Below are 13,056 nucleotides of genomic sequence, written 5' to 3' on the forward strand. Positions count from 1 at the left end.
AACTTTTCCACCTGCTAGTATAACACAATATTGTATTAAAACGAAGGTTCTGGAAAATTGAATTGGTTATTAAATGAAATGGGCGTACTGCAAAGTAGCAGAACATGTTTTTATGGCAGTATTGTGTAGCAAACTGCATTCCATTATTAATTCGTTGTTTAATTGTTTGCAACATTAAAGTATTCATGTATACAGTCACATATGCCACAATTTCTTATGTTAAATGTGCCTTGTGATATTACAAGATAATTAATTATTCAAAAAATAGTTGGCATGATTACCAATCCAGTTAAAGTGAATATGTGAATAAAATTAACTAATCATTTTACTTAAGGTTCAACTAAATTAACAATGCATATTTATCAATTTTGCCTTACTATACACTATAGCACAAAGCATGTGTGAATCAACAAAATATCATTTCATGTGTTACATACCTGTGCTATCAGAAGTTCGAACAACTGATACTGACTTCACGCATCTACTGTTGGAAATTTCACTTCCCCAAGTACTGTGAAGTTCTTTTCTCTCCCAAAGACCACATGTCCCGCCAATACCGACTACATTTCCTTCACTTGTCACTGTTATGTCTGAAACAACACCATCATCATCCACCTTTGTCCAGCTGCCTTCAACGCCTGGTCGTGTCCATAGTTTTCCACTCATACCAACTCCAAGAATTTCACCTGATGTCAACTGAGAAATGGATTTAACACAACAGCTATTTGCAACTGGTCCAGACCATTTACCTTCAATACCAGGTCGAGTCCATAAATTATTTCCAGTGCCAATCCCAATCAGCGAACCATCATTTAGGTATGTAATATCTGTTACACAACAGCTGTTTGCAATGGGTCCACTCCATTTACCATCTTTACCAGGTCTAGTCCAGAGTTGCTGATCTGTTCCAATACCAACAATTGTACCATCAGGAAAAGTTGTCATGGATGTTATACAGCAACTATCTGCTATTGGTCCCTCCCATGGAGCACTGATATCCTTACGACTCCATAAGTTATTACCAGTTCCAATACCATAGAAGCCATGTTGTGTTTCATCAGATGAAGTATCTGAGCTGGATGGAATTTTTCCACCTGTAAAGTGAATGCAGTAACATCTGAGGTGGTTTCATTTGTGATATATAAAATTCAGGTTTGTTTCATTTTTCGTCTCCCATATATAGACGTTGCTTGGCCAACACTTGAGATTACTGTGTGTGCATCACCAGACGTGGATCGTAGTAACATATTCTCAAACTGACTGGAATTTTGCAAACAACTGGAAATAGTTGTTACTCGTAACATTTCATAAATACTAAAACTGTATTTGGTTTTATGTAGCGATGCCATTACATACGTATAATTTACATTCTTCACGAGACTGTTCATTATGAACTGACTGAATGGTTTCGCAGTTGGTCAGAGAAGTTCGACCTAATTTGTTTAAATTGTTGTCTAAATGTTGTCTGACCAAGAAAATGCATTCATATTTTGATGCTTTAAAATGTCATCAGTGTGTAGACAAATACTTCAAAATTGTCTTCATATAAAAAAAATGTAAACCACGTATGCCCACGATTCTGTAGATAGCTGTTTTACCATGTTTGGACTTCATAGTAAACAACTCACAGTGTTATACATTGAAACATATAAATACTTGTTTAACATGCGTTTGAGTTAGTTTCATAATTTGTCCGCACCAAATGTTTATATATGTGAACTAGGTGAAAGAAGACGTGATTTGCAAATGATATTTTCAGTGAAGTTGACACATGTTTGTGGTGAGCAGTATCATGATTTGTTGTCAGCCAAATAAATTGTGGTCATAATTATAATATTGTATGGCGTATAGTGGACGTTGCAAGATGTAGTATGCGCTGTCACGTTGTCCCTGTGTTCAGATATTAATATTTGGAATTGATGTTAACCCAATACACTGTGCAATGAGTGCCGAGAAAATGTGCACATGCCCGCACTAGGCTACTGAGTAAATATGCATACTAAGTCCCCAGTAGCCGCTTTGCCATATTTTATTCTTGTGAAAAAACATCCTAAACATCACACTTAATAACCATTCTTGTCCGATTGGTGTCTACTTCGGATGGCTCAAGGTCTTTCAAAGATTTTTACCAAAGTGGCCAGGACAGTGGCAGTGCAGTAAACGACAATTTGTTATACATAGTAGTTTCGGTGACATCATCTATGTTTTATATCATGTAACACATTTAGTGGGTAATATACTATTTAATATTCATTTTTATTCAATGGCGTCTGACTGAGTCCCAACCAATTACAGCATGTGTAACAACATACTTTTAGGACAAAAGAGTTTTAATTTTGTCATCATCGATTTTGGATTTTTCACGAATTTCAACTCTGATCGTTTGACAATCGTTTATGTGTATCAACACTAATGTGTCTATCAGTTAAAAAATATGAGCTTTTTTACCTGCATATAAACAAACAAAACTCTAAACTAATTGATGCCCGCAAATTACACTACAAATCCAAACAGGTGTCACTTGTCCAGTAGTAACTCAAGCAATGCAATAATATATATATATTACCTCTCACTACTCATAATGGTATAAATATTATTGCAATTTATTAAAACAAAAATCATGAACGTTTTATGGCGACCCACTTGCACCATTCAAATTTGAGTTCTGCACTTCGTACTGTATGTTGGCACACCATGTTATATGATGAACTCCACTGAGATGTTGCTTCATCTTAGCATTGAATTAAATAGACACATAGATGTCCTTGCTCTTATTTAACATAAAACTACTGCACATAATAGAGGAGGTAGAACACGCATTTGGGCTAATTTTCAGTTCCATGTACTAAGATTACAATTACAATTCCCTAAGCCAATAATCTTTTGAACTTTTTCAAATACGGGTTTTGTAACCATGATGTGTTGAATATTGTTAGAAAAATCCATGAATTGAACCTACACAATGAAATTGTGCGTTGAATGGTTGGATATGGTGTGTTGAGTCAGATACACTACTGCCTCGTGTGTAAGATTAAAGATGCAGATGACGGTGGCAGCGATAATTTTGGAGTTAAATATCCCACAATTCGTTAGATTGGTTTTCAAAACTATATAATGTCATACAAATGTTCGCGCCATAACTAATATTTTTTAAAATCGCCAGAAACGTGAACCACGTTCGTCTGAAATTGGGTGTGTGGCTCGTGGTTTGGTCGACATTGAATTTAAGTACCTAACTCGGAAGTGCTCACATTTTTGAGATTCTCGTCGATCTGATGTCTCAGCAACATAAACATGTGCACTGATAGGCATATACACATTAATCACACGCATGTTGAAATGCGCAGTCAACACACTGAGTTGAAAGCAAACGAAGGCTGAAAGTTGATACACGATTTATGAGAAGTCTTGTTTGTGCTCGTTTGTATTTTTAATGTGCCTTTATTTTTACACCATAAACACTGCAGTATCGGAATAGTTGCATTTTTCTGTTGATTCAGAGCCGATTGAACGTAATGGCGTAAACATTAAATCGCCTGATAATGTATATCTATGTTGTAATGTAAATATGGACAATGGTATGATATAATATAATAATAATTGCCATCTTACCTGAAATGACTCCAGATATAGCAGTATCTAACGTTGTTTGATCTGGTACAGAGTTCTTTAACCAACAACCATTACTGTCATTACGAAATGACCAAGCCTGGCAACCATTGGTCTGAATACATGCACAATAGCATTCTTCCGCACTATCTACCAAATTTAAATTACCATCATTCATGTCACCTCCAGGCCGGTCTTTACCAACATCAATACGATGTGATGATTTTGATGTATCTGATATATAACAGGGAAATGGAAAAATGGTGAATGTTTCTGATGCAAGATCTTACGTTATTCGCAAATGACCGTGAGCATCTTGTTGAGAGTGAGAGAACCACACGACTCAACACAAACCAAAAACTAATGTTCTATTTTCTGCAACCATCCCGTTTCCTACGATGGTTATATAGGTAAGGGTACAATGGACGCAATGACTGTAATGAATAGAACAGTATTGAGTGGGGAGGCAAAACAAGGGCCTTCAGTGGCAATTTTTGAATCAATTATTTTACTCATTTTCAGGTTGATTAATTAGGATCATTCATATCATTACTGGATAGCAGAAAATGTTTTATGACTGTATAGAGGAGAACAATGTGTTCATGTATGAAACCACATATTACCAACACCATAGAAGCCTTGCTGTTTTTCATCAGATGAAGTATCTGAGCTGGATGGAATTTCTTCACCTGTAAAGATAACCCAATATTTTATCAAAAAGAATGTTCTCAAAAATTGAATTCGTTATTAAATGTTTTTATGACTGTATTGTGTAGAACAATGTGTTACATTATTCACTTGGTGTTTAATTGTCGGCAACATTGAAGTGTTCATATATACATTTATATTTGGTACAATCTCTAACGTCGTTGTGCCTTGTGACATTACATTTAACATCATAAACACAGCCGTATTGAAACAATTGCATTTATTATCAAATTAAACGTCAAAATTTCATATTGATTAAGAGATGATGTAATGTAATGATGAATGTATGATGTAATGCAAATATGGGTAATGGTATGATATAATTGACTAATAATTGTTATCTTGTTAATAATTGCGTGTAGAACACTATTATATTAATAACTTTCGTTTAAGTGTAGGCGACATTAAAGTATTCGCGTATGAAATTACATATTACCAGTTCCAACACCATAGAAATCCTGCTGTTTTTCATCAGATGCAGTATCTGATCTAGATGGAATTTTTCCACCTGCAAGTATAAAACAATATTGTATTAAAACGAATGTTCTGGCAAATTGAATTAGATATTAAATGAAATGGGCGTTCTGAAAAGTAACAGAAAATGTTTTTATGGCAGTATTGTGTAGCACTCTGTGTTCAATTATTCTCTCATTGGTTAATTGTTTGCAACATTAAAGTATTCATGTATACATTCACATATGCCACAATTTCGTATGTTAAATGTGCCTTGTGATATTACAAGATAATTAATTATTCGAAAAATAGTTGGCATGATTACCAATCCAGTTAAAGTGAATATGTGAATAAAATTAACTAATCATTTTACTTAAAGTTCAACTAAATCAACAATGCATATTTATCAATTTTGCCTTACTATACACTATAGCACAAAGCATGTGTGAATCAACAAAATATCATTTCATGTGTTACATACCTGTGCTATCAGAAGTTCGAACAACTGATACTGACTTCACGCATCTACTGTTGGAAATTTCACTTCCCCAAGTACTGTGAAGTTCTTTTCTCTCCCACAGACCACATGTCCCGCCAATACCGACTACATTTCCTTCACTTGTCACTGTTATGTCTGAAACAACACCATCATCATCCACCTTTGTCCAGCTGCCTTCAACGCCTGGTCGTGTCCATAGTTTTCCACTCATACCAACTCCAAGAATTTCACCTGATGTCAACTGAGAAATGGATTTAACACAGCAGCTATTTGCAACTGGTCCAGACCATTTACCTTCAATACCAGGTCGAGTCCATAAATTATTTCCAGTGCCAATCCCAATCAGCGAACCATCATTTAGGTATGTAATATCAGTTACACAACAGCTGTTTGCAATGGGTCCACTCCATTTACCATCTTTACCAGGTCTAGTCCAGAGTTGCTGATCTGTTCCAATACCAACAATTGTACCATCAGGAAAAGTTGTCATGGATGTTATACAGCAACTATCTGCTATTGGTCCCTCCCATGAAGCACTGATATCCTTGCGACTCCATAAGTTATTATCAGTTCCAACACCATAGAAGCCATGTTGTTTTTCATCAGATACAGTAACTGAGCTGGATGGAAATTTTCCGCCTGAAAGTATAATACAATATTGTATTAAAACGAATGTTTGGCAAATTGAATTAGATATTAAATGAAATGGGCGTTCTGAAAAGTAACAGAAAATGTTTTTATGGCAGTATTGTGTAGCACTCTGTATTCAATTATTCTCTCATTGTTTAATTGTTTGCAACATTAAAGTATTCATGTATACATTCACATATGCCACAATTTCGTATGTTAAATGTGCCTTGTGATATTACAAGATAATTAATTATTCAAAGAATAGTTGGAACAATTACCAATCCAGTTAAAATGAGCATGTGGATAAAATCACCTGACCGTTTAACTTGGGTTTCAACTAAATTAACAATGCATATTTATCAACTTTGCCTTACTATACACTATACCACAAAGCATGTATGAATCAACAAAATATCGATTCATGTGTTACATACCTGTGCTATCAGAAGTCCGAACAACTGATACTGACTTCACGCATCTGCTGTTGTCAATTTCACTTCCCCAAGTACTGTGAAGTTCTTTTCTCTCCCACAGACCACATGTCCCGCCAATACCGACTACATTTCCTTCACTTGTCACTGTTATGTCTGAAACAACACCATCATCATCCACCTTTGTCCAGCTGCCTTCAACGCCTGGTCGTGTCCATAGTTTTCCACTCATACCAACTCCAAGAATTTCACCTGATGTCAACTGAGAAATGGATTTAACACAGCAGCTATTTGCAACTGGTCCAGACCATTTACCTTCAATACCAGGTCGAGTCCATAAATTATTTCCAGTGCCAATCCCAATCAGCGAACCATCATTTAGGTATGTAATATCTGTTACACAACAGCTGTTTGCAATGGGTCCACTCCATTTACCATCTTTACCAGGTCTAGTCCAGAGTTGCTGATCTGTTCCAATACCAACAATTGTACCATCAGGAAAAGTTGTCATGGATGTTATACAGCAACTATCTGCTATTGGTCCCTCCCATAAAGCACTGATATCCTTGCGACTCCATAAGCTATTACCAGTTCCAACACCATAGAAGCCATGTTGTTTTTCATCAGATGCAGTATCTGAGCTGGATGGAACTTTTCCACCTGCTAGTATAACACAATATTGTATTAAAACGAAGGTTCTGGAAAATTGAATTGGTTATTAAATGAAATTGGCGTACTGCAAAGTAGCAGAACATGTTTTTATGGCAGTATTGTGTAGCAAACTGCATTCCATTATTAATTCGTTGTTTAATTGTTTGCAACATTAAAGTATTCATGTATACAGTCACATATGCCACAATTTCTTATGTTAAATGTGCCTTGTGATATTACAAGATAATTAATTATTCAAAAAATAGTTGGCATGATTACCAATCCAGTTAAAGTGAATATGTGAATAAAATTAACTAATCATTTTACTTAAGGTTCAACTAAATTAACAATGCATATTTATCAATTTTGCCTTACTATACACTATAGCACAAAGCATGTGTGAATCAACAAAATATCATTTCATGTGTTACATACCTGTGCTATCAGAAGTTCGAACAACTGATACTGACTTCACGCATCTACTGTTGGAAATTTCACTTCCCCAAGTACTGTGAAGTTCTTTTCTCTCCCACAGACCACATGTCCCGCCAATACCGACTACATTTCCTTCACTTGTCACTGTTATGTCTGAAACAACACCATCATCATCCACCTTTGTCCAGCTGCCTTCAACGCCTGGTCGTGTCCATAGTTTTCCACTCATACCAACTCCAAGAATTTCACCTGATGTCAACTGAGAAATGGATTTAACACAACAGCTATTTGCAACTGGTCCAGACCATTTACCTTCAATACCAGGTCGAGTCCATAAATTATTTCCAGTGCCAATCCCAATCAGCGAACCATCATTTAGGTATGTAATATCAGTTACACAACAGCTGTTTGCAATGGGTCCACTCCATTTACCATCTTTACCAGGTCTAGTCCAGAGTTGCTGATCTGTTCCAATACCAACAATTGTACCATCAGGAAAAGTTGTCATGGATGTTATACAGCAACTATCTGCTATTGGTCCCTCCCATGAAGCACTGATATCCTTGCGACTCCATAAGTTATTACCAGTTCCAACACCATAGAAGCCATGTTGTTTTTCATCAGATACAGTAACTGAGCTGGATGGAAATTTTCCACCTGCAAGTATAATACAATATTGTATTAAAACGAATGTTTGGCAAATTGAATTAGATATTAAATGAAATGGGCGTTCTGAAAAGTAACAGAAAATGTTTTTATGGCAGTATTGTGTAGCACTCTGTGTTCAATTATTCTCTCATTGTTTAATTGTTTGCAACATTAAAGTATTCATGTATACATTCACATATGCCACAATTTCGTATGTTAAATATGCCTTGTGATATTACAGGATAATTAATTATTCAAAAAATAGTTGGAACAATTACCAATCCAGTTAAAGTGAATATGTGAATAAAATTAACTAATCATTTTACTTAAGGTTCAACTAAATTAACAATGCATATGTATCAATTTTGCCTTACTATACACTATAGCACAAAGCATGTGTGAATCAACAAAATATCATTTCATGTGTTACATACCTGTGCTATCAGAAGTTCGAACAACTGATACTGACTTCACGCATCTACTGTTGGAAATTTCACTTCCCCAAGTACTGTGAAGTTCTTTTCTCTCCCACAGACCACATGTCCCGCCAATACCGACTACATTTCCTTCACTTGTCACTGTTATGTCTGAAACAACACCATCATCATCCACCTTTGTCCAGCTGCCTTCAACGCCTGGTCGTGTCCATAGTTTTCCACTCATACCAACTCCAAGAATTTCACCTGATGTCAACTGAGAAATGGATTTAAAACAACAGCTATTTGCAACTGGTCCAGACCATTTACCTTCAATACCAGGTCGAGTCCATAAATTATTTCCAGTGCCAATCCCAATCAGCGAACCATCATTTAGGTATGTAATATCAGTTACACAACAGCTGTTTGCAATGGGTCCACTCCATTTACCATCTTTACCAGGTCTAGTCCAGAGTTGCTGATCTGTTCCAATACCAACAATTGTACCATCAGGAAAAGTTGTCATGGATGTTATACAGCAACTATCTGCTATTGGTCCCTCCCATAAAGCACTGATATCCTTGCGACTCCATAAGTTATTACCAGTTCCAACACCATAGAAGCCATGTTGTTTTTCATCAGATGCAGTATCAGAGCTGGATGGAACTTTTCCACCTGCTAGTATAACACAATATTGTATTAAAATGAAGGTTCTGGAAAATTGAATTGGTTATTAAATGAAATGGGCGTACTGCAAAGTAGCAGAAAATGTTTTTATGGCAGTATTGTGTAGCACACTGCATTCCATTATTAATTCGTTGTTTAATTGTTTGCAACATTAAAGTATTCATGTATACATTCACATATGCCACAATTTCGTATGTTAAATATGCCTTGTGATATTACAGGATAATTAATTATTCAAAAAATAGTTGGAACAATTACCAATCCAGTTAAAAAGGGCATGTGGATAAAATCAACTGACCGTTTAACTTGGGTTTCAACTAAATTAACAATGCATATTTATCAACTTTGCCTTACTATACACTATAGTACAAAGCATGTATGAATCAACAAAATATCATTTCATGTGTTACATACCTGTGCTATCAGAAGTTCGAACAACTGATACTGACTTCACGCATCTACTGTTGGAAATTTCACTTCCCCAAGTACTGTGAAGTTCTTTTCTCTCCCACAGACCACATGTCCCGCCAATACCGACTACATTTCCTTCACTTGTCACTGTTATGTCTGAAACAACACCATCATCATCCACCTTTGTCCAGCTGCCTTCAACGCCTGGTCGTGTCCATAGTTTTCCACTCATACCAACTCCAAGAATTTCACCTGATGTCAACTGAGAAATGGATTTAACACAGCAGCTATTTGCAACTGGTCCAGACCATTTACCTTCAATACCAGGTCGAGTCCATAAATTATTTCCAGTGCCAATCCCAATCAGCGAACCATCATTTAGGTATGTAATATCTGTTACACAACAGCTGTTTGCAATGGGTCCACTCCATTTACCATCTTTACCAGGTCTAGTCCAGAGTTGCTGATCTGTTCCAATACCAACAATTGTACCATCAGGAAAAGTTGTCATGGATGTTATACAGCAACTATCTGCTATTGGTCCCTCCCATGGAGCACTGATATCCTTACGACTCCATAAGTTATTACCAGTTCCAATACCATAGAAGCCATGTTGTGTTTCATCAGATGAAGTATCTGAGCTGGATGGAATTTTTCCACCTGTAAAGTGAATGCAGTAACATCTGAGGTAGTTTAATTTGTGATATATAAAATTCAGGTTTGTTTCATTTTTCGTCTCCCATATATAGACGTTGCTTGGCCAACACTTGAGATTACTGTGTGTGCATCACCAGACGTGGATCGTAGTAACATATTCTCAAACTGACTGGAATTTTGCAAACAACTGGAAATAGTTGTTACTCGTAACATTTCATAAATACTAAAACTGTATTTGGTTTTATGTAGCGATGCCATTACATACGTATAATTTACATTCTTCACGAGACTGTTCATTATGAACTGACTGAATGGTTTCGCAGTTGGTCAGAGAAGTTCGACCTAATTTGTTTAAATTGTTGTCTAAATGTTGTCTGACCAAGAAAATGCATTCATATTTTGATGCTTTAAAATGTCATCAGTGTGTAGACAAATACTTCAAAATTGTCTTCATATAAAAAAAAATGTAAACCACGTATGCCCACGATTCTGTAGATAGCTGTTTTACCATGTTTGGACTTCATAGTAAACAACTCACAGTGTTATACATTGAAAGATATAAATACTTGTTTAACATGCGTTTGAGTTAGTTTTATAATTTGTCCGCACCAAATGTTTATATATGTGAACTAGGTGAAAGAAGACGTGATTTGCAAATGATATCTTCAGTGAAGTTGACACATGTTTGTGGTGAGCAGTATCATGATTTGTTGTCAGCCAAAGAAATTGTGGTCATAATTATAATATTGTATGGCGTAGAGTGGACGGTGCAAGATGTAGTATGCGCTGTCACGTTGTCCCTGTGTTCAGATATTAATATTTGGACTTGATGTTAACCCAATACACTGTGCATTGAGTGCCGAGAAAATGTGCACATGCCCGCACTAGGCTACTGAGTACATATGCATACTAAGTCCCCAGTAGCCGCTTTGCCATATTTTATTCCTGTGAAAAAACATCCTAAACATCACACTTAATAACCATTCTTGTCCGATTGGTGTCTACTTCGGATGGCTCAAGGTCTTTCAAAGATTTTTACCAAAGTGGCCAGGACAGTGGCAGTGCAGTAAACGACAATTTGTTATACATAGTAGTTTCGGTGACATCATCTATGTTTTATACCATGTAACACATTTAGTGGGTAATATACTATTTAACATTCATTTTTTATTCAATGGCGTCTGACTGAGTCCCAACCAATTACAGCATGTGTAACAACATACTTTTAGGACAAAAGAGTTTTAATTTTGTCATCATCGATTTTGGATTTTTCACGAATTTCAACTCTGATCGTTTGACAATCGTTTATGTGTATCAACACTAATGTGTCTATCAGTTAAAAAATATGAGCTTTTTTACCTGCATATAAACAAACAAAACTCTAAACTAATTAATGCCCGCAAATTACACTACAAATCCAAACAGGTGTCACTTGTCCAGTAGTAACTCAAGCAATGCAATAATATATATATATTACCTCTCACTACTCATAATGGTATAAATATTATTGCAATTTATAAAAACAAAAAACATGAACGTTTTATGGCGACCCACTTGCACCATTCAAATTTGAGTTCTGCACTTCGTACTGTATGTTGGCACACCATGTTATATGATGAACTCCCCTGAGAGGTTGCTTCATCTTAGCATTGAATTAAATAGACACATAGATGTCATTGCTCTTATTTAACATAAAACTACTGCACATAATAGAGGAGGTAGAACACGCATTTGGGCTAATTTTCAGTTCCATGTACTAAGATTACAATTACAATTCCCTAAGCCAATAATCTTTTGAACTTCTTCAAATACGGGTTTTGTATATTGTGGGAAGGTGTGTTAGAAAAATCCATGAATTGAACCTACACAATGAAATTGTGCGTTGAATGGTTGGATATGGTGTGTTGAGTCAGATACACTACTGCCTCGTGTGTAAGATTAAAGATGCAGATGACGGTGGCAGCGATAATTTTGGAGTTAAATATCCCACAATTCGTTAGATTGGTTTTCAAAACTATATAATGTCATACAAATGTTCGCGCCATAACTAATATTTTTTAAAATCGCCAGAAACGTGAACCACGTTCGTCTGAAATTTGGTGTGTGGCTCGTGGTTTGGTCGACATTGAATTTAAGTACCTCACTCGGAAGTGCTCACATTTTTGAGATTCTCGTCGATCTGATGTCTCAGCAACATAAACATGTGCACTGATAGGCATATACACATTAATCACACACATGTTGAAATGCGCAGTCAACACACTGAGTTGAAAGCAAACGAAGGCTGAAAGTTGATACAAGATTTATGAGAACTCTTGTTTGTGTTCGTTTGTATTTTTAATGTGCCTTTATCTTTACACCATAAACACTGCAGTATCGGAATAGTTGCATTTTTCTGTTGATTCAGAGCCGATTGAACGTAATGCGTAAACATTAAATCGCCTGATAATGTATATCTATGTTGTAATGTAAATATGGGCAATGGTATGATATAATATAATAATAATTGCCATCTTACCTGAAATGACTCCAGATATAGCAGTATCTAACGTTGTTTGATCTGGTACAGAGTTCTTTAACCAACAACCATTACTGTCAGTACGAAATGACCAAGCCTGGCAACCATTGGTCTGAATACATGCACAATAGCATTCTTCCGCACTATCTACCAAATTTGAATTACCATCATTCATGTCACCTCCAGGCCGGTCTTTACCAACATCAATACGATGTGATGATTTTGATGTATCTGATATATAACAGGGAAATGGAAAAATGGTGAATGTTTCTGATGCAAGATCTTACGTTATTCGCAAATGAC

At 36.0% G+C, this 13,056-nt stretch overlaps 1 protein-coding gene across 1 annotated transcript in view; it reads right to left on the minus strand.

Moving 5' to 3' along the window:
* LOC144351800 (uncharacterized) overlaps positions 1–2,731 on the minus strand; it is an 84,423-nt gene extending 81,692 nt beyond the window's left edge. Inside the window, exons 1-2 of the mRNA XM_085504002.1 lie at positions 2,644–2,731; positions 461–1,094 (exon numbers count right to left, since the gene is read on the minus strand). Coding sequence (XP_085360128.1) covers positions 461–1,094; positions 2,644–2,731 — 722 coding nt within the window. The remainder of the gene's footprint in view (positions 1–460; positions 1,095–2,643) is intronic.
* Between the last annotated feature and the right edge of the window lie 10,325 nt (positions 2,732–13,056).

This window comes from Saccoglossus kowalevskii, chromosome 9 (assembly GCF_978046115.1).
Source record: "Saccoglossus kowalevskii chromosome 9, keSacKowa6.1, whole genome shotgun sequence".
Lineage (NCBI taxonomy): Eukaryota > Metazoa > Hemichordata > Enteropneusta > Harrimaniidae > Saccoglossus > Saccoglossus kowalevskii.